At 36.8% G+C, this 21,344-nt stretch overlaps 1 protein-coding gene across 6 annotated transcripts in view; it reads left to right on the forward strand.

The window, feature by feature from the left end:
* Nucleotides 1–19,844, forward strand: part of LOC117400173 (kinesin-like protein KIF13A) — a 122,134-nt gene extending 102,290 nt beyond the window's left edge. For 2 of the 6 annotated variants that reach the window (XM_034920320.2, XM_034920346.2), the window contains 17 exons: nucleotides 402–534; nucleotides 978–1,124; nucleotides 2,157–2,192; nucleotides 4,426–4,525; nucleotides 5,134–5,260; nucleotides 6,296–6,351; nucleotides 6,887–7,011; nucleotides 7,230–7,406; nucleotides 7,979–8,071; nucleotides 9,048–9,200; nucleotides 9,684–9,761; nucleotides 9,867–9,917; nucleotides 10,681–10,792; nucleotides 11,464–11,612; nucleotides 13,403–13,522; nucleotides 16,401–17,541; nucleotides 18,369–19,844. In XM_034920320.2, the coding sequence (XP_034776211.2) occupies nucleotides 402–534; nucleotides 978–1,124; nucleotides 2,157–2,192; nucleotides 4,426–4,525; nucleotides 5,134–5,260; nucleotides 6,296–6,351; nucleotides 6,887–7,011; nucleotides 7,230–7,406; nucleotides 7,979–8,071; nucleotides 9,048–9,200; nucleotides 9,684–9,761; nucleotides 9,867–9,917; nucleotides 10,681–10,792; nucleotides 11,464–11,612; nucleotides 13,403–13,522; nucleotides 16,401–17,541; nucleotides 18,369–18,655 (3,085 nt within the window). In that variant the 3' untranslated portion in view covers nucleotides 18,656–19,844. Of the gene's footprint in view, nucleotides 1–401; nucleotides 535–977; nucleotides 1,125–2,156; nucleotides 2,193–4,425; nucleotides 4,526–5,133; nucleotides 5,261–6,295; nucleotides 6,352–6,886; nucleotides 7,012–7,229; nucleotides 7,407–7,978; nucleotides 8,072–9,047; nucleotides 9,201–9,683; nucleotides 9,762–9,866; nucleotides 9,918–10,680; nucleotides 10,793–11,463; nucleotides 11,613–13,402; nucleotides 13,523–15,451; nucleotides 15,495–16,400; nucleotides 17,542–18,368 lie in introns of those variants that run through there. The other 4 variants (XM_033999649.3, XM_034920324.2, XM_034920339.2 and 1 more) reach the window with 4 other exon arrangements.
* Nucleotides 19,845–21,344: the final 1,500 nt, after the last annotated feature.

Here is a 21,344-nt window from a genome sequence, read left to right on the forward strand (position 1 = left end):
TGTAGAAGAAGAACATTGCTTGGCTGTGGGATCGGAGGTCATCCACTAAACCTTCAGTTCTCCTGAGCTGTGTGGGGAATTGCTGCAGTGAGGAGAAAAAAATAATTGGACATTCTAAATTGGGCAGAAAATGGGGGTAAAATATTGAAAAGCTGTTAAATAAAATGAGGATATTACAGTATAAGAACATAAGAAAGTTTACAAACGAGAGGAGGCCATTCGGCCCATCTTGCTCGTTTGGTTGTTAGTAGCTTATTGTTCCCAGAATCTCATCAGGCAGCTTCTTGAAGGATCCCAGGGTGTCAGCTTCAATAACATATAGTATAATAAAGGTGGCTGTGGCTAACAAAGCACTGTACTGCTTTCTGATTACCAGTTGCCTTTTTATTTTTCCCCACTAGATGGAGTGAAGTGTCTCGGAGGATTGAAATGTGGATTTCCATTCAGGAGCTCAATGAAATGGGGGAGTACACGGCTGTGGAGCTGCACCAGACTAAAGACGTCAACACTGGTGGGGTCTTTCAGCTCCGGCAGGTACAGGAGAAACTTTGAGTGATGTAGTAGGAGTTTCTATACTGGGATTCGACCAGTAATTTATTATCAATTTTGATATGACTCTGTAGGTCTTTCATTGTTTACACACGAGAAGATAAATTAGGTTTATGAAAGTATACCCTTACTGTGAGTATGTGTGAACATGCATTTGGATTCTTTGATGTTCAGTGACGATACCACAGGAGAATGGCTGAGTGTGTAAGGAGTCATTTATTAAGTCATATTAAACAATTGCTCATGTTTTGCTTTTATATGCATTCAAGCTTATTTTCATCTCCTGCTGTATTTTTTTTTTAGAAGCTTTTTGTTTACTTTATTGCCCATTGTCTACAAAATGCTATACTGCAATGTACAGTGGATTAGTAGAGTTATGGACTGTCTTTTGTATGTGTGCAATGATGGTGTGGTTGTGTCCTGCACAGGGTCATTCTCGCAGGATCCACGTCACCGTGAAGCCTGTCCAGCAGTCCGGCACGCTGCCTCTCATGGTGGAGGCCATTCTCTCAGTTTCTATTGGCTGTGTTTGTGCTCGATCAACTAAACTGCAACGGGCCTTGGACAGTTACCAGGTAACACCAGTACATAGGGGAGGAAAGAAACTAGTATTTATATTGAAGTTTTACTAGGTAAACTCCTATTTTTTGAAAGGTAATAAAACACCTCATAAGAATCCAATTACAGTAATGAAGCCACAATGTTTGTTTTTCTGACTTATAGTTTAGTGGACTTGTGTTGGAAGGTTTACTGCTCAAGCTTCTACACATAGCAGCTGTAGTGAGACAGGTTGCACTGTTATCAGATTATGTATTGCATTATTTTAAAGGTAAAATGAAAGAATTGTGATTTCAGATTAATTGTGTTTATTGACATACCAGGGTGTAACCCGTCTTTTAAACATGTATTTGATTAATTGATTCCAACATATCATTTCTTGTACATACACCTTGTACCTACATCTGCATACATCTTTCCATTAACCAAACCATCCTAATACTATTTGTGTACCATTATGATATACAGAAATAGATAAGTAGTTTTTACATAAGCACATTATCAAACCTTACCTCCTCAAATTTATTAGTTATATAGACATTAGTATTTCCTACATAGCTGTAGTGTCTAAAACCACCAATATTAGGGGAGCCAATATGAGGTAACAGATATTGCTGTTATTTCTCCTACATGACTCTCTTCAGATATCTTTTTTGTTTAATAATATTAACCCTCATTTTTGTCATAGCCTTTGACAAGCATGAGAAGAAATAGTAGTGCTAAAAAATAACAAGTAATCTTTAAAGTACTGTATAGTCATTTTAAATATTAAGAAATCAGATTGCTTAAATTTAGTTTTTACTTTCAGGAGGTTTAAGCAATTTGTAGATGATTTAAAAGTAATTTTTAGTAATCTTTGTAAGTGTCTTTACTTGATATTAGTGACAACTAGTGTTGGTTTGTTTATATTTTACTCAAAGCAAAAATTGTTCACCTTATACCTTACAATACAATTCTATATGAATGTTTGTTATTTTGTGTGTGTTTTTTTTTGTTTGTTTTTTATCGCTTGCTCTTGTGTTTTTACTGAGTTTATTTTCTTCTACCAGAAAGAGGATGTTGGTGATGATATGGATAGTTACCAGGTATTATGACTACTGCTGCTGTTGCTATGGATACTATGGCATGAGGCTCAGCACTGCTAATGGCAAGCTATCCATACATGGGACAAGCAATGATCAAAATAACTGGGGCTACAATCGTGATCATTAATACATTTTTGTTTTTAAACAATGTGATGAGCATTAACTTCCTTAAGAGACATTCAGGGACAGATTTACTAAGCTTTTGTTCACTAGGATTTCATGGGAAGTCAGATCAGGTCAGTTGTCCACATCCTGCAAGTGTTTTGAGACTGATTTTAGGTGGGAATGGATTTTTACGCAGCGCACTACCTTCCTACTTGTATTACGACAGATAAATATATACAGAACAATAGTGTTTGGAGCATATATTGCCCATTTTAGTGACCCCTTTGTTCACTTAATATTGTGGTATTACTGAATATTTTAACAAAACATCTTCAGTTTAAATACACACTAAATATTTTAATGAAGCATATGTCAGTGGTGCACCAGATAATATGAATGTATTCCTATTGCAAAATTACCTTTGCAGAAACGTATTTTTATTGTGAAAAAATTATTCACCCCAGTAATATTGCATTTATTTGTCAGTCCAATTTCTTGTTGGAGTGTAGTGAATGGTATAACATATGTGGCAATGTAGCTATCAGACCACCAGGGGGAGGGGGCTGTGTCTTTGCTTCTTGCCACTGTGCTACATCATTGAGATTTAAAAGAAAAATGTTTCACAGTTTCTAAAGCATGGCTGCATGATTTATTTGCATGAGAAAATAATTGTCAGTCCGTCGCAGGGGAACCTAATCTGAAACATTTAACAATTACCCTTCTTCACAAGCGCCTACACGCCTAACTACTTCTAATTGAATAAAAATACAGACAATTATGAGCATACTTGCAGAGGTGTAGGTAGTTTTCTGTATTTTTGTGACAAAAGGAACACAACTGTTTACAGTGCACTTCTCTATATTAAAATGTTATACTGGATTTCTGTTTTCAAAATATTAAAACAATGTAGGGGAGGGCAACCTATACTTTTAATTTTTTTAGGAGTTTTTATGGATTATAGTAAAATGCTAATTGCAATTAGTGTCCAATTTACACGCCGTACCAGATCAACCAGAAGTATACAAATTATCAAAGCTAAAGCAATACAGAAAATTGTATTTGTATTCAGAACATTTACATTCTTGTGGAATCTACTAAATTTTATCTTTGTAGTTTCATCTAAAATAATAATATTTTGGTCACTTCAGGGATGAACACCAATAGGGGAGAAAAGGTATTTACAGAGCACTGACATTCGGTAGGAGGTGTTGCCCCATGATGTGCTCCACATTTTCTTTGATTGTGGCCTATGGGAATATTGTGCATCCCTAATTTACATTAACCCTCAGTGCACAACATATTGTTGGTGATCAGCACAGACAACTTGAAGCTTATCACCAGAAAACAAGAAAGTCCTTCCAGTGATGATGCTCTGATTAGCTGTTTACAACACAAAAATGTCTGCTGTAATTGAAGCAAATGGAAATTACATTGAACATCACATGGATCGAATGATGGAAAAACAGCACCCCCTACAGAACACAGTGGAAGTTGTGACTACTCTTCTGTACTTGCCAAATCATATATACTGTCCTTTACTCAACCAAATACTGTGTAGTTTGTAACCTGCCTGTACGTTTGCTGGATATTTATGTTACGATTCTGTATCAATAGCTAGGTCTGATTTGGTCAGGCTGCTGAGAAGCAGCATGGAGCACACCAATAGAATCCAATTCATTGTACAATGAAGTAATAGTTTGCAATATATAATGTTTAAAATGCTTTTTTAATTATTTGTTAGTACAACGAAGTTACAGCCTGTAATTAGTTTAATAAAAAAAAAAAAAACACAATGTTCTGCATTGCTTTCTCTTGGCTACCCTACAAGACTATTTAAAGGAAGGCAGCACTTTTCTTTAGAGAATAAAACGGCGACACTATTAATGATGATCTCATTAACTGATGATCTCATTAACTCCTACCTAAATTACAAATACATTATGATGTAGCTTCATAGCACAGGCAGTGCTGCTAATGAACTGCCTTTGCAAGCCACTGTTGTGTTTTAAATCCTTGAAGAAACTGCACTTTTTTTTGTTTGCCTTCCCCTAATAAGAAGTCCTGTAATAAGATACACAGCAGGAGCATGTCAACAGTTGTTGCCCCCTTTGTTGTTGTAATTCACCAGGAGGAAGATTTAAACTGTGTGAGAGATAAGTGGTCTGAAGCATTAATAAAGCGCAAAGAATACCTGGATGAGCAAATCAAAAAAATCATCAATAAACAAGGTTTGTGAAAAAATGCATGTCTGTGTGTGATATTGTTTCTCCATTACTTTAAATACTCAAACCAAGAAACAGTAGCAATGAAAAGAAGATTTTTATATAGAATTCCTCCACGACCGTTTCAGAACAAGGTCTGTTTTTATAGCTCTTGATTTGGGTCTTGTACTATGCATAATCCTATTTGGCTAGTCAAAACTTGAGTTTCACTCTGTTGTGAATATCAGTATTGGATCTGGACTAGGCTATGTGATTTAAAAACTGATCATTGGGGGATTTTTATCATACATTTTAGAAGCTCACATTAGTCCTGAATCCAGTCTTGTCTTTCAGAACTCCCCTTGTTTAGGTATTTTATTGAAATTACCTGGTGCCAGGAATTTGAGTAATTGGACTCCTGCTAAATGATCACAGTATGAATAAGTCTTACCTGTTTACTATTAGCACCTGTTCATGCAGCTATAGGGGAGGTACAGTTTATTTAACAGTGGCCTGATTGCTCAAACTCCTGGCTCCTGCTCATTGAAATATTATAATGAATTGAGGTTCTGAAACTCATGATGGGGGAAGGACTAGTATCTAACCCTGATCGTATTTTGTCTTTTTACCCACAGAGAAAACGGATGACGACGTGGAGCGGGAGGCCCGTCTTGTGGAGCAGTGGGTGGGGCTGACGGAGGAGAGGAACGCAGTCCTGGTGCCCTCGCCAGGCAGTGGCATCCCAGGAGCACCTGCACACTGGTGAGCGTCAGCAGCAGAGACCCTGAATCACTGAGGTTCTGAAACAAGAGGGCTGCAAGAGCCGTAATGAGAACCACATTCATTTTATTAAAATTCAATACAATTGGAGGAATATACAAGATTGTACATGTAGCTGAACCCCCTCAATCATTTTCAGAGACTGTTCATTGGGATGGCATTAGCAAAGCCTCCATGCTTTTCAAGATAATCCAATGGGGGTAATTTGAGATATTTGCACCCATTGGTTTCAACTAGTTACAGTGTGAATAGCAAGTCTTTTTTTACATTAAAAACATCTACACATACTAGTTAAAAGAGCTTTTGTTAATGATCAGAAACAGATAAAGTATTTTGAATTTTTGCAAAACAAAAAATGTAATAGCTGTGAGTCCATGAGGCAAAGTTGGAACAAGGTCATAGGCCCAACCTGGCCAAAAGTTTTGCATCACCTAGAATTTTAGGATTGAGACATTTTATTTAACATTGTGTAATCAAAGAAACTGCAAAATGATATCGCAAAAATCTACCTGAAACCATAATAGCAGTAAGGTATTTCTATTTTTACATTTTTAATTTGTCAGTTTTTTGTTATACAGTATATGGAAAACTGTGCATGTCATTCAATATGTTAACATAACATTATTCAGCAGGTTTCATTCGACTTTGTGAAGCAAAATGTGTTAATTCTACAGGGTGATGCAAAGCTTTTGACCATAGCTGTAAATCTGTCTTTCACTGGCCTGTATGGATTTTTGGCATACATACATACTTACATTTGTCAGAATCAGTACATCGTGAGAATCGTTCTCCTTAATTTGATCAGATTTTGTATGGGCTTGTTGCAATAAGATACCAAAGATAATGTTAATCACAACACATGGTTCTCCAAGTAACACTATTAAGTATTTAATGCCATTTTTATGTCAAGTTTAGATTCATTACTGGGGATGTTTCTGGCAACAAATCAAAGTGACCTCCTGTAATACACCAAAAAGATGTATGATTAAAAATATAAATATCCTGATTTTGTTTCAGGGCTCCCTCCCCTGGAATGGAGGCTCATATCCCAGTCCTCTTCCTGGATTTAAATGGTAAGATATAATGTTTAGAATGTTTACCATTCACTCTTATTTAGGGGGTCCCCAAGTAGCTCACCTTGTAAAGGGATGGACGTGTGGTGTATATCATGCAGTTAGGGGAGCCCATGTCTGTGACCCTTATTGTCCGGTTGCTCCGTGATCTACAGCAGACACCTATAGGGTTGGCCTTGGTAGCTTACAAGCATCCGATGTCATTCTCTTGGGTGTAATAAAGTTATTTGTTTGGGGGTGGTTCTCCTGAGCTGTTTTGGGGAGTTGCTGCTGTGAGGGTACATAACTAGACATTTTACAATATGGAAAAATACAGGAGTAAATTATATGGACACACTAAATGATCATTAAGAACAGACTGTTTGGTTGAAAGGGCAGCATTTTTTAGTACGAACTATAAATTACATTTAATCTTCATTCAAAGGCCATTTTGGTACTACAAAATGATGTGTAGTGCTTTTGGTCCTTTAGTATTGTGATGCAAACACTGTGAATATTGTTTGACACCTAGTTTGCTCCCTTATCTCTTAAACAGCTGATGACCTCACAGTGAACGAACAGCTAACAGGACCTCATGCGGCAGGAGTGAACTCCATTCTACCGAAGGAACATGGGAGCCAGTTCTTCTACTTGCCTGTCATCGGGCACAGTGATGAGGAGGTACTGCAGACTCATTAGTGAGGGAGAATGTGTGAATCAAAGTGCTCATATTTTTAGCTACATTGGTGAAACCCAGGGTAATGGGTTTCCATCTGAAGGACACTAAGCAGTGTTTTAAATAACAGGTCTTGGCTAGTAGAATTAATCATTTTAAATATAAAACTTTTTTTGTATATATATCTTTAATTATACTGAACATTTTGCTTTTTTTATTATAGGTGTCAGCTGTTGCTTCTTGGGACTCTTCAATCCATGACTCTGTGCACTTAAACAGAATAACACCTCAACATGAGCGAATCTATTTAATCGTCAAGGCTACAGTTCAACTTAGCCATCCTGCTGCTATGGAGTTAGTGATAAGGAAGAGGATTGCAGTCAGTGTTTACAACAAGCAGGCAAGAACAGTCTGGTTATAGAAAATGGTGATACTTTAACAAAGTGCTCTATACTGGAAGTTCAAGGTTCAATCCCGTCAAAATAAAAATGTACATTGAGCCAGTGCTGCTTTCTGTGAAAAGAAGAGAAAGCCAGAGTGGATATATGAGCTGGTAGACCTTTTTGTAATGCTGCTGATTTAAAAAAAAAAAAAAAAAAATACATTAACGAAAAGCCTGTGAAGGCAACAAATGTCATGCGTAATGTAAAACTACTGCATTCCTTGTAAGATCTTACTTGGTTAAATTGTTACATTTAAACAATGTTATTGGAATGGAATTACTGGTAAAATATAAGCCATAATCATGCCTACTTCAGACCTGTTCTGTACTGTAGAGGGAGGATGTTATTACAGGGCAGGGGCATTTCTTTTAAGAAGCCTTAATTCCATTTTTATAGGAAGTTGAGCTTGTGCTTTAAAATTACAATGCTCATTTGTGGTTTTGTGTTTACTTACTTTGCAAGCCATTTGTGTTCAAAAAATATATATTATACTAAAGTTGGGTTCCTCGTGTCTGACATGTTTTTTCAGAGCTTTACACAGAGTCTGAAGAGAAGAATATCCATGAAAAACATTCTCTATTCCTGTGGCGTCACATATGAAATAGTGTCAAATATACCTAAGGTGAGGAAATTAAAAAAAAAAGTCCAAATTAACTGCTTTGTTTTCATTCATTTAATTCACAAGAAATGTCACTTTTTTTATTCGCTTGTAAAATGACCAATGGTTTCTGTATTATTATTATTATTATTATTATTATTATTATTATTATTATTATTATTATTATTATTATTATTATTATTTTATTTAGTTAGTTATTTAGTTACTTGATTGCTTAGTTAGTTTGTTACTTAGCTTTTGTTTGTTTGCTTGACCTTGCTTGGTGGTGCAATAATGTGTATAGACAGAAAAAAAAAAAATTAATAAACAGAGGGAGCTAGGTGGGACACCATGCTAACTCACTAGATTCTCATGCCTTTGACGCCAGCACAGGTCAACAGTGAAGTGAGTTTGGTTGTCTCAGCTGTGCCCCCAGTGGATATTAGTCTACATCACAAATTCAGCACAATTGTCCATCTCTGCTTGAAAGAAGCCCAGCACTGAAGTAGGGGTTTGTTCAGGTCAGGGTTAAGCCTCTATATCTGAGAGGGGAAGCACTCATAGGTCCTGCTGGCATCATGTTTGACTGCAGCCAGTGTCATTATCCGTGACCTTGTGTTCACAGGCTGCAGTCCTTCTGCACCTCCTTAAGATGAAAAAAGCAAGCAAAGGACGTTTTTATACTGTGCCCCTAACTTTTGGAACTCTATTCCGCATTCAGTTAGTCTGTTCCTATCTTAACTTGCACACAAAGGCTGGGTTTTTTTTGTTTTTTTTAAAGGGCATTTGTTATAAAAATCATAATTTTGTTTTAGTTTGTGTTATTTGCTTCTCAATTGTTAAGTGATTCCTATCTTTTTACTTTAAACCAACAAAAATTTAAGGGGATGGTTAGCAGGCTTTCAGGCCATAATTGTTGGTCCTTTCTTTACAAAAGGTAATAGATCGTGGTTTGGGATAGTAAATAGTTTACTTCAATTCTGCTTTTTTGAAAATGCAGGCATCAGAGGAGACTGAGGACAGAGAGACGTTGGCGCTCATGGCAGCGAGGGGAGAGAACGAGGGTACGGCTGACGGAGAGACCTACATTGAAAAGTATACTCGAGGAGTGCTGGAGGTGGAGAATATCCTGAGCCTGGAGCGGTTGAGACAGGTACAGCAAGAGCAAAGAAAATGTTACCTACATGTCCAGTGCTAGTGAAGTTGTGCAGTAAAAGAATATCTCTTCTTGCCTGAATATCAAATAGGGCTAACAGCCTGCAATCTATTCTGCAATGGTCAAAGATCATCTATGAGTTGAAATAAAGAAGGTGACCATTAAAGTGGTCCTTGGCTGCTTATTTTAGATGACTGGTTTTAAAACGGGACTGACACTTTTTTTTTTTTTTTTTTTAAGAAGCAGATGAAAATGCAACATTTCAATCTATCTTTTTTTGGTTAATATCTTTGTATGCCCAGTCTTCAAAACAGAGTTGTTTAGTTTAAAAACATATGAAATGTGAGATTCAGAATTCTCCTTTTGTATTTTTTTGTGCTTACACAGACAAGGTCATTGCTGTACCTTACAGTACAGTAAATAAATGATCTTTGCTGTTATTGAAAGGATGTAAATCTTCTGTCAATGTTTTTTTTACAGGCTGTTACAGTTAAAGAAGCACTTTCTGCAAAAGGAAAGCATATAAGGAGAAGCATCAGCACGCCTAATGTCCAACATGTAAGAACAAAGCATGTATATACAAAATTCATAGAAAGGAAAAGTTCTGTTAAATACATTACAGATGTTTACCCTAAACATACCCTCCTTACTCCTTGTATGCAGATGTCCTGTAGCAGATTAGACCTCTCTGGATGTGATGAAGATGATTTCAAGGTAGTGTTTGTCTGATAGGCTAGTGTAAAATCAAAATAAGAGATTTAACCCTTTGCTGCCTAAGTAGAATGATTATTATTATTATTATTATTATTATTATTATTATTATTATTATTATTATTATTATTATTATTATTATTATTATTTATTTCTTAGCAGACGCCCTGATGTCCATATATGGGCATAAATATGATCACTTTGTGTTTCAGTGCTTGTAGTTTGGCAACCTTAAATCAGAAATGAAAAAACAATACATCTATAGAAAGGCATTAAGTAGCTGTTTCCAGTTATAACTAGCAGGCCGCTTATCCAATGTGATGACACTGGGTAAAGTTATCCATCACAATCTATGGATATATGGAGACAACTGCCTCTCTTTTTCTATCACACTGATAACTCGCTTTGAAAATGACCTCTATAAATATGATGTTTTTGTGTATAAGTGTGACAGAACACGACTAGCTGACAAAACAAATCATCTTGGTTATCCATGGTGGTCAAATCTCCGCTCACAAGTTATGCTGTTTTTCTTCAAGAACCAATATTAAAGACAGGACAATAAAACATGTGTAGTCGATTCCAGTCTAAAGTGGATTTAATGAGAGTTTTGACTATTACGCTGAAGCTTTATTCATTTGGGCTGGTGGTAATATCATAATAGGGCAGACGGTGTACAAATTACGACCACCAAACTTACTTCAGTTGTGTCTGGAGATGAATTTGGTTCCCTTTTGCTGAATACGTTGCTGTCTTTCTTTTACAGGGTCATTCAGAAAGCCAACTCGACATATCTGACTGTTCTTCCAACTGTCAGGACTTATCGTTTTATGGCACACTGCCCAAGGACTCCCCACGCAAAAGTAAAGAAAATACTGGTAAAAATAAATACAAAAACTTGAAACCATTGTTAGTTTGTATGAAATGTGTGGCTTTTGTCAGATATATTTCTTCAAAATATATTATCATGAGTTTGTGTTGGTCCTTTGTGTACTCCTGTGTCTTCACCATAGACAATGAGTGGCTTGTGTGGTGCTTTGCCCTCCTGAGCGCTCCAGATCTCGTGTCTAGAACATTCATTATAATGTGACTGTTTTTTGTTCTTTTTCCTGGATACCACTAGAGTAATAACTAGTGCGGTGTCTGAGATACGACTATCTCAAACAGTCAGGAACCATTTTTAAAAGATATGTGTTTCTCTATGTGTTTCACTACATGTGCAAATGCAAGAGAAACATTGTATTGTAGGGTAAATAGTGTCACTGCCACTGTATAACATTCTTGTGCAATGAATATCACTTTGTGCAAGTGGGATAAAGCTGGACTAATCATTTTAAATGTGTTTCAGAGTTTGGTCATCCACAGCAAGAGAGTGGACCCGTGACATTCCAGACAAAAAATACTGTCCCAAAGTGGTCCGTTATTTTGGCAATTAGAAGTCAAATACTGTATGCATTTAAAAAGACAGTAGCAAATGCTGTAGAGTATTGTTATATCTGTGTGTGAATGTTCACATTTTTTAAAGAAACTGGCACTCTTTATTTCTCAGGTGCTCTGCAAGAAGCCCCCCTTTTCTTTAGTGCAAGTCCATTTAGAGCATTATCACCTCAGCCACCGAAGTTCCTGAAGTCGTTAATGCCTGTTAAAGAAGAGCACAAAGTAAAGAACCCTTTGGAGTCCAGACCTCTCCTCGGACAGGTAACAATCCCATCATACAAATTACATGTTAATGTGTCCGGGAGAGCACAATCCTGTATATGCAGTGCCCTTTACTTTGACCGAGTTTAAGGTCAAACCTTTATCATGGAGTTTTGCATCCTCAGAAGATTTTAAGGGATGTGATGATGATATAAATGAAATTAAGAAAATAGTCATTCGCTTAAGTGTGGGAAAGTAACCACTTTTAGCGTAATTTGGCATTCATAAAAAATGAAAAAATGTGAGTTTAGTTTTGGTAATACAAATAAAAATATGTATGTCGTTCACGCCATACAATTTACAGAATATGTCTAAACAAGCCTCACCCTTCTTTTAGAACTGCACTTCTAAAGTTTAAAGACGTGTTTAAAAATTGTAGGTTTGTTGTTACCAGGGAAGTGTTAGGCAGGTGATTTGTTTATAATATTTCTGCTGAACAATGTACAAATTAAATAGTTTTCTCTGTTATGAAGATTTTCTTTTTATGCAATGAAAAACTATGTGTACAGGTTGTTTCTTAACTGTAATTATACTATGAGGGGAAAAAACTGTATAACATAAAAAAAACTGTTTGGGGAGGGGTTAAAATAATGGGTAGGACGGGCTATGAAACAGAGATATTCTTTATAAATATGCAATAAAGATAACATGTTTTAATTTGTGATACATTACAGAAAGCCTGGGCCCTATTGTAGAGGTTACTAAGTTGTCATTATGACTAGGCACAGACAAGCCCCCTCTCACTTTTGGAAGTCTGTAATAAGAATGACGATAAAGGTTTTACCTCAAATGCATTTAACTTGATTACCATCCTCTGTGTAGTAAAGTCGCATCCATCACTTACACAAGCAAAGAAGGTAATGCAAATATGAGGCAGGTGCATAATTATACCCATGGTGTTTTTGCTATTTAACATATTTCTTGAATTTGTTGCCACCAAATCATTACAACAAATAATCTTAAAGCAGTGTACTTATATGAAATATAAAGTTGTTTTTGCTAAAGTTGCATTTACAACTAGTCTCTTTTGAAAGTTTGTGGTGGCCGATAAAGACCTACATCATGACTTGAAACCGCATGAGCTTTGTGCATGAGTGTCTACGTATGTTATTTATTTCTTAGCAGACGCCCTTATCCAGAGCGACTTACAATTGTTACAAGATATCACATCATTTTTACATACAATTACCCATTTGTATAGTTGGGTTTTTTACTGGAGCCATCTAGGTAAAGTACCTTGCTCAAGGGTACAACAACAGTGTTCCCGACTGGGGATTGAACCCATGACCCTCCGGTCAAGAGTCCAGAGCCCTAACCACTACTCCACACTGCTGCCCTACTACTCCACACTGCTGCCTATGTGTAGCATAGTTTTTAGTGTTGGGACAAATATTTGAATAATCAAAAACACATTTGAAAACAAGAATGACCCTTTTCTTTAGCCGAATGTATTTTATTCACGAAAGGCTCACATAAATCAAACACATTCTACCACACAAAAGAGAGTTACTACGGGTGTACAGAGTGTACTTTACTACCAAGAAATGTCTTTGATGGAGCTCTACTTGTACGTGCATTTTTGTCAGCTAATTATTTAAATAATCTTTCATTTTTATTCATCTGAATACTGAAAACAAGAACAAAGTTTGTTTGTCTCAGCACTAGTTTGTTTGAATTGCTCATTTGTGTTTGCCTATCACCTCTTAACTGCACGTTTGACTGTTTTGAATTAACCTGCCATTTACCCCATTAGTTTGATGTTGTGCTGTTGTGTGTCTTAACTATTGCAGAGCATGCCTCCACCTCAGGATAGTACTAGGCTGGCACATAATGCTGACAGGGTTGTGCCCTCAGGAAGTAATACCAGCAGCATGCCAGTAGAAAACAGTAACACACACGGAGATAAGACTGTAAGTGCTGCATCAATTTCTGTCATAATACCTGGTGGTGGGTATCCCTGGCCCTTTCACGAGGGATTATGTTTTTAAAAAACGAATAAAATCATGCAGGGTAATTTACAGGTTAGTTGGTCACTTTGACCCACTGTTCACTGAACACCTACCACCATAATGTCTTGTAGTTGACACCTAGAGTTGCTGCATAATGTGGCACCATTTGTATGAACAAACTAATTCCATCATCAAACATTATAAACAATAGAATGTATTAGGAGATTGGTGTCACAGTGTGTTAATGGATTAGCCTTGCCCTCTGAAGGTCTTGGTTTGGTCATCTACAATTTTACTTGGTAAGGTAAGCATGAAGACTGACCTGCTCCCTGACCCCCTAAAGGTTGAACATAGCTATTGAACAAAACAAAATATAGAGAACAGAATCACATATAAATATGCTGTAGATTCCAGTTAGGCGTGGCAAATGCTTTTATTTTCTACTCTACTCTTCAATGAATAACTAAGTACAATTGCTAATTTTAAATTCTTAATTTAAATGGAAAAAAAAAACTGTTAAGAGCGCAAGACGATTCAGTTCCTTCACTTCATGTCAATTTCCCACTTGGCTAAATTCTCAGCAGTAAAATAGATAAATAGTTTTTAATTAAAAATCCCATTTGGTTCTGAAAAAATTAATAACACCTTAGAGGGCTAGACATTCAGAACCTTTTGCCCACCTGTAATTACAAGGCAATACAAAATAATATTTTTTGTCAAGGAAAAAAAAAAAAGTATTCAGACTAGAGGTGCAAGTCGGTTATGATGGGTTTGTTTATCAGCTGTTTTTTCCAATAAAACCGAAATGATTATTATTTTTTTTAATTGTGATAAATAAGCTCAACGCAGTGTAATTGTGTCACTCATAGCAATGTATTATACAATTAGACACAATGTACAAAATAATGTATTAAGAGACTTTATTTATTATTATTTTTCTGGTACCCCCACGGTCACAGTTGATTGTCAGTGGCAAATCACGTCTGCTTCAAAGTTACTGATGTGTGGCAGCATTTTAAAATAGTTTCTGATGAGGAAACACTTATAATTGTCACCTAGATTTATGTCAGCAAAAAACTAAAACTAGAACCCAAAAAACAGTTCTCCATTTAGTAGTATGTTTATTATAGCCCGTTACTATAATACATAGAACTCTTCGGGAGCTCAACAAACATTTTATTTTCTCTCAATGCTTTTGTATTTGGTTGTTTCAGTCAGTCTAGCATCATTATATTTTATCTGTGTATACAGTGATTTTGACAGACTAACTCCATTCTTCTTTTTTTTTTTTTTTTAACTCAGACTTCTAGTATCAGCTTTTCATGTCTTATGATGCAGTTTTTAACAAGGAGTTTAGGTTAGGGTACGCAGGCTGAGTGTTTGCGGATGTCTGCGTGTACGAGTACTAGCACCAGCAGCTTTCATTAAAAAATAGTTTTAATAACATGGAAAGAAAACCGCTCTAGACATGTGAACACCCAGACTAAGTATGAAGCCACAGTTATTCCTACTGAGGGCAGTCAGGTAAGTGTTGTCATAACTTTTGATTTATGTTACCATAGTAAAAGTATTAAGGGATGTTAATATGAACCATCTACATCCAGCAAAGTGTGCAATGAGCTTCTGAAAGTGCCACTTGCTTAGTTCTAAGACTACAAATACAAAAAAAAAAATCTGTTTTGGTTCGGTTTTATCATTTGTCAGTATTGTTCGGTTTGGAATTTTATGCAAATATCGGTTTCGGTCTGGGAGAATCATAACCGTTCTATCCCTAATTCAGACATATGTTTGTGGTTCATGTAAGCCCATTAAAATACCTTGTAATCTGCCCCAAGAATGTTTTATAAGTTGTTATAATTTGTATAAATTATTTTTTACATTCATTTGTAGGGTCTGTTGAAAATGTAACATCCAGTATACAGAGGTATTTGAGGTATATACATGTAATATCTCCAAAAATCTTTGTTTAATCTTTAATTTCCGTTTTTTTAAACTATTGGTCATTGAATAACCTGAAAATTTCAGAATAGTATTGATTTTTCTGATAGTATTAATGCAATCGTTTTATGTTTAATTAAAAGATTTTTTTTTTTTTTATTAAAATGATTAATAGAAGCTTGATTGTCTTTTTAAAAATGATTGGCAAGTCATTCTGTGCTTTGGTAGATTAAAAACTGTGTCTTTGTCTTGCTGAGAATAAAAATCACTAAATCAAAATGGAGCTAATCAATGTATCATAATACTTCAATCCAAAATTGAAACCAATAAATATAAATGCAATGATGCCTGCTGCCAAAAACCTTAGAACACTAAATCATGAAACAAATCCTTAGGCACATTTTAATACAGGATCACCGTTCGTTCTTGTGAAAGGCACAATGTATTTTAATCATTGTAACAAGTTTACTATTCCAAAGTGTATATTGATATGTTGCTTTCTCTCTTATTCAAGTACATGTCAAATGTTATCCTGACCAGTTGATCTAAAAACATTTACTGATCTAAATACCAATCATTCTTTTCTCCTCAAGTTTTAATTATCTTAGTGCTTTGATCAATTTAATAGACACCAATATGTTAAACTAATACAAGTAGTTGACTCTTGTTGTCAATTATTAAGAGAATAATTTTCAAAAGCTTAGGTTTCAGACCTATAAATCATACGGCCTTTAGTCTTTTTTTTTTTTTTTTTTTTTTTATTTAAGTCCACAGTATACAGCGTCAATAAAACCTCCCATAATAACATTTTTTTTTCTCTAATTACAGCCCCAAAGCCATCTATTGTCTTGTATGTCTAGGGTAATCAAACCAAACATTTTCTTCTATTTTGATTTCTTAGGATTCTGAGGATGACGATAATGATGTAGATGTTATGAGCAAGCAAAGTATGGGCTCCCAGGATTTTCACGGTTTCCAGCCTTACATCCCTGAAGACTTTGCCGACTTTGAAGTTTACAACGCTACCCTGGACAACCGGGATGTCAAGCCGGATTTCATGAGTTTGCGTTTCTTGGAGAAGGAAGTCTCCCGCAGCCCCACGGCTAGCAGCGTGACCAGCGGCTACTTCTCCCACAGTGCCTCAAACGCAACTCTCTCTGATGTGATGTTTACTGGGAGTGACAGCAATGACCAGCTGGCCAATCAGGCAAGAGAGGCGGAGCCCCACGACCTCTCTCAGTCAGCACCACTGGAGAGAAAACTGTCCTTCAATCAGGAACCTTTGGAACAAGTGGGGAAGCCAGCTATGCATGTAGGCAAAAACTCAGCAGTAAACAAAAGTGCCTTAAAGAAAGAGTCCTCCGCACCCACTCAAATCCAACCAGAAAATCCTTCCAGAACTATGTTAGATTCCTCACCAAGAACACCAAATTGTAAGGATGAAATATCAGTTATGGAAGAACAAGCTTTGGATAACGTGGAGGACCCTTCTCCTCAAGAGAATGTTACAAACATAAGTCAAGAGTTTACAGACTTTAAAGGTGCGGAAGATGGGAAGGATCTGGGGTCGTTTGAAGGTCAGTTTCAGGTTGCAGAAACTGAGAATATTGACGGACATTTATTAAGTTGCAGCAATGGTTCACACAACAAAGGCAATGTCGTTGAGCAAACCTCCAACCAAATGCGAAACGGGAGAGAATCGCGTCTCGCCCATTCTGAGCAGACCCAAACTCAAAAGAACCTCTGTCATCGGTTGTCGAGTGATTTTGAGAGCCATTTGAAAACTGCAGAACAGATCCCTGGTGCTTTGATGGAATCCTATTTGAACTCTACCTGTCCAGGTATAGATAGTTCTGCAAATCATTTGGATTCCTCAAGCAGTGACGACAGCGCATCTGCAGGACAGTCACCGGTTGTGCCTGCATGGATTGTGGTGGGGGAACATGTGTGTATAGGAAATAAGACTGGAACTATTCACTATGTAGGTTTGGTTGATTTCTCAGAAGGAACATGGGTTGGAGTTGAGCTCGACCTTCCAGCTGGTGAGTAGCAAAGACAACTGTGGTTTTATTACCAGAGATGGGCAGAGCATTGGAGCATCTGCCATATATATTATGTGATATATATAAAAACATTATGTCCTTGTTGCAATGGGGTCTAGCCCTGCGGGGAAAGTAGCTTAACTTCTCTGTGCCTAATTCTTAACTTGGTATTTCTAACTAGTTTGTTTTTCATCGGTTTATTTGGTTGCCTTTTTCCAAAGATCCTTGGTGTGGTGTCATTGCTTTGTACATGTACAGTGAATCCACAGGGGTGTATTAAGGGAATTGAAATGTCTGCTTAATGTAGTGGCACAACACTGGGATAATCCACTGCACATGAACAAAGCAAATAGTGTCATCTGTAAAATGTTCAAAAAGAAACACAGCTGTGGTTTAGGTTGGTCAAATCAACCCTGTAGTTTCTATATCACTGAGTGTTTTTGAAGTTATATATTAATTATTTATTTATTTCTTAGCAGACGCCCTTATCCAGGGCGACTTACAATTGTTACAAGATACCACATTATACATTATTTCACATTATACAGATATCACATTATTTTTACATACAATTACCCATTTATACAGTTGGGTTTTTTTTTTACTGAAACAATCTAGGTAAAGTACCTTGCTCAAGGGTACAACAGCAGTGTCCCCCACTGGGGATTGAACCCATGACCCTCCAGTCAAGAGTCCAGAGCCCTAACCACTACTCCACACTGCTGCTAATTGTATTGCAATATTAAAGAACAAAGAAATCAAATATGTTTTATCCTTGGTCAATAAATGCCATTCACCTTGTTAATTGACTCTGTTTTGTTTCACAGGGAAACACGACGGCACTGTTCAAGGAAAAGAATACTTCCACTGCGCCTCCGGTCATGGTGTGTTCGTGAAGCCAAGCCGGCTTTCAAGAGCCCCCAACAAGGTGAAGCAGCACAGCAGCACTTCAAGGTCACAAGTGCCAGCCAATCGGGAGAAAAGGAAAAGCGGAGTACTTAATCCAGGGTCATCGTCAAAGACAGAGGGGGCGGCCTCGGCAACGGTGCTGCAGCGAGCGGGGGATACGGCCTCTTCCAAGAAACAGGACAACAGAAAATCCTGGGTCAGCTGAGCTGCAGTTTTTGCACTTACTATACACTATATATATAATATGTACAGCTGTAAAGGTGTTTGAAAATCCACTGTTTTTGAATGTAGTCTAGAGAATTCTGACTAAATTCCTTTTTCTTTTTTTTATTATTAGATATCTGCAAATAGCAGATAGTGGCGGCGCACTAAAATACAATGTATCCAAGACCGATGTAGATAGTGTTAAGGTACTGTGCTTCTTGCACTACCCTTTTAACAAGGATGATGTATTTTAGTCAAGAAATGTAATATTTTATTGGAAAGAAAAAATGTTGTGAGATATTGATTTGAATAATTTTAAATGTTGTTAATTACCAAAGAACCTCTTATTGTATCTCTACACCCTTCTTTTGTAACTGTTTGTATACATTTTGTTTATTTTTTTTTTCTTTGTCATTTTTATTGTAACGTTTAGTGCCATATTTACTTTGGTTACTAGGTAAGATGCTGCCTTGTTCTCCTGTGTTAATAAGCACACTGACTGTTTCATGGATTGTGTGTCTTCCTGGGGCCCTACTGCTGTGCTGACTGGGCATGGCACTGAAAATGGTACAAACTCAACCACCATGTTATATGCAATGCCCAGAGGCTAGGAGTACTGCATTTAAAACTCTAATTCTCAAACATGCTTGTCTGGCAGTTTTAATACTGAAACAGTATTACTACAACAAAGCAGGCTTTGTTTTTTTGTATTGGTTTACAAAAGCAGTATGTGTGTGTGTGTGTGCGTGTGCGAATGTGGGACAGTTTTGCAATGTATAGCATGTAGGTTTCTACGTGAGTAGTGGGTGGGAAGCATGTCATGATTTTCTGTACTGAATGACCGGGTCTTCTGGTTGATTTAAGTATTGCAAAAAAACAAAACAAAAAACAAGAAAAAAACAACTACTAAACAGCAGTTCATTATGAAGTTATGTGTTTTGTCAAGTGCAGGTTGAAGAATGGTTACAACAACAAATGGCCTGCTGTCATTTTCACATTTCAAGAAACCTGGGACCTTATAGTTTTAAAAGCTGCTGCTGTTCTTGAATTAATGGTGTATATAGTTCCCAATCAAATCATAGTGTTTACTATGTTATAATGTACAGAATTGTAATTTATACTGTATTTCAGCATACTGTATTTAATTGGTACAGAAGTGTTTTAGAATACAGAATGTTTACACTCTAAAAGACTGCTCTAATTTATTTTCAATATGTATTGTTGTATGTTCAAGACTCTTCTCATCTCTAAAGCTTTGTTTCTACTTGAATAATTCCCACATTCAATTCATGACTGTCCGGGCCCATTACAATCATTACAACAAAGTGGAGTGAAGCAGCCATTTACCAGTTTTAAAAGGACATGATCTTGGGTGCCTGACATAATATTTAGGAACACCTGTATCCCAGACTGCAGTTAAGAAATATTTACAACCGTAAGTATAACCCATAATACAAAAAATCTGAAATGATGTGGCCAGCAGTAAGAAAGTTTTACTGAATATTCAGAAAATGTTAAAAGTATGCAACTTTAACCAATATGATAAACCACTTAATGTATCAAAGTTTAAGAGATTTCTTTTAATAATTAAAATGACACTGAGGCAATATGCTGTTGCACATGTAATCGAAATCCTCACATATTACATGTGCAGTTGTTTAATTCCCAAACCATTTCAGTTATCTCACGACATAAAAATACTATTAGAAAATGGATCGGAGATTTCCTTTAACCGGATTGGTCGATACAAAGTCGAGACTTTAGTCTTTGGTGAAGGACCTCGAGTGTTACCTTTCAAACTATGTTTTAATCACTGTTCCAAATCAATCCACCAGAAAATATGTAAATATAGTATTTGTGTATTATACCGTTTTCCTGCTTGATGAAAGAAAATCTCCGTTCTTGTACACGCCCTCTGAATGTTGTCTGTAAATGCAGACTAATTCTGCTTCCTCGCTGGCCTATCTATCTATTTAAGTTTAGTATAGCAAATAAAGTAAAAATAAAATAAATCCAGAATAGTTTGCTGTCGGCAGCCATACAGTAACCACAGTAGCAACTAGTCTCCGGTTTGAATGACAAGTTGAAGAAATCAAACAACTGGATGCAGTCTGATTACTTTCAGCAACTTTATTTCAGCATATCACAGTAACAACACAGGAACAGTGCTCTCTTCTCTAACAAAGCCAGGAAGGAGGCTTTGAATAACTGAACAAGTTATGCAATCAATCAATCTATTTTATATAGCGCCTTTCATAGTGGACCACCATCACAAAGCGCTTTACAAGATACAGTAAAAAAAAAAAAAACGGATCAGGCTTAAAGAGCATGGAAAGCAAGAGAGAACAGGTGGGTCGAGAGCTGATTTAAAGCAGGCAACAGTGGGAGCATCACACACCGAAGCTGGGAAAGAGTTCCAGAGTCAGAGCCATGAAGCTAAATGAGCATTCTCCAAGTGTAGTGCACTTTTGCTTGGGGATAACAAGCAGGCCGGAGTAGGAGGACCTCAGCTTGCGGGCAGGGACATAGCGGGTCAGCAGGTTGAAGAGGTACTCAGGACCTGTGTGATGAAGGGCATTGTAGGTGAGCAGGAGAATTTTGAAAGTAATCCTGAACTTTACAGGCAGCCAGTGCAGCTGGTCAAGACGGGGGGTGATGTGTTCACATTTTCTTACATCTGGTAAGGATCC

Source organism: Acipenser ruthenus, chromosome 4 (assembly GCF_902713425.1).
Source record: "Acipenser ruthenus chromosome 4, fAciRut3.2 maternal haplotype, whole genome shotgun sequence".
NCBI lineage: Eukaryota > Metazoa > Chordata > Actinopteri > Acipenseriformes > Acipenseridae > Acipenser > Acipenser ruthenus.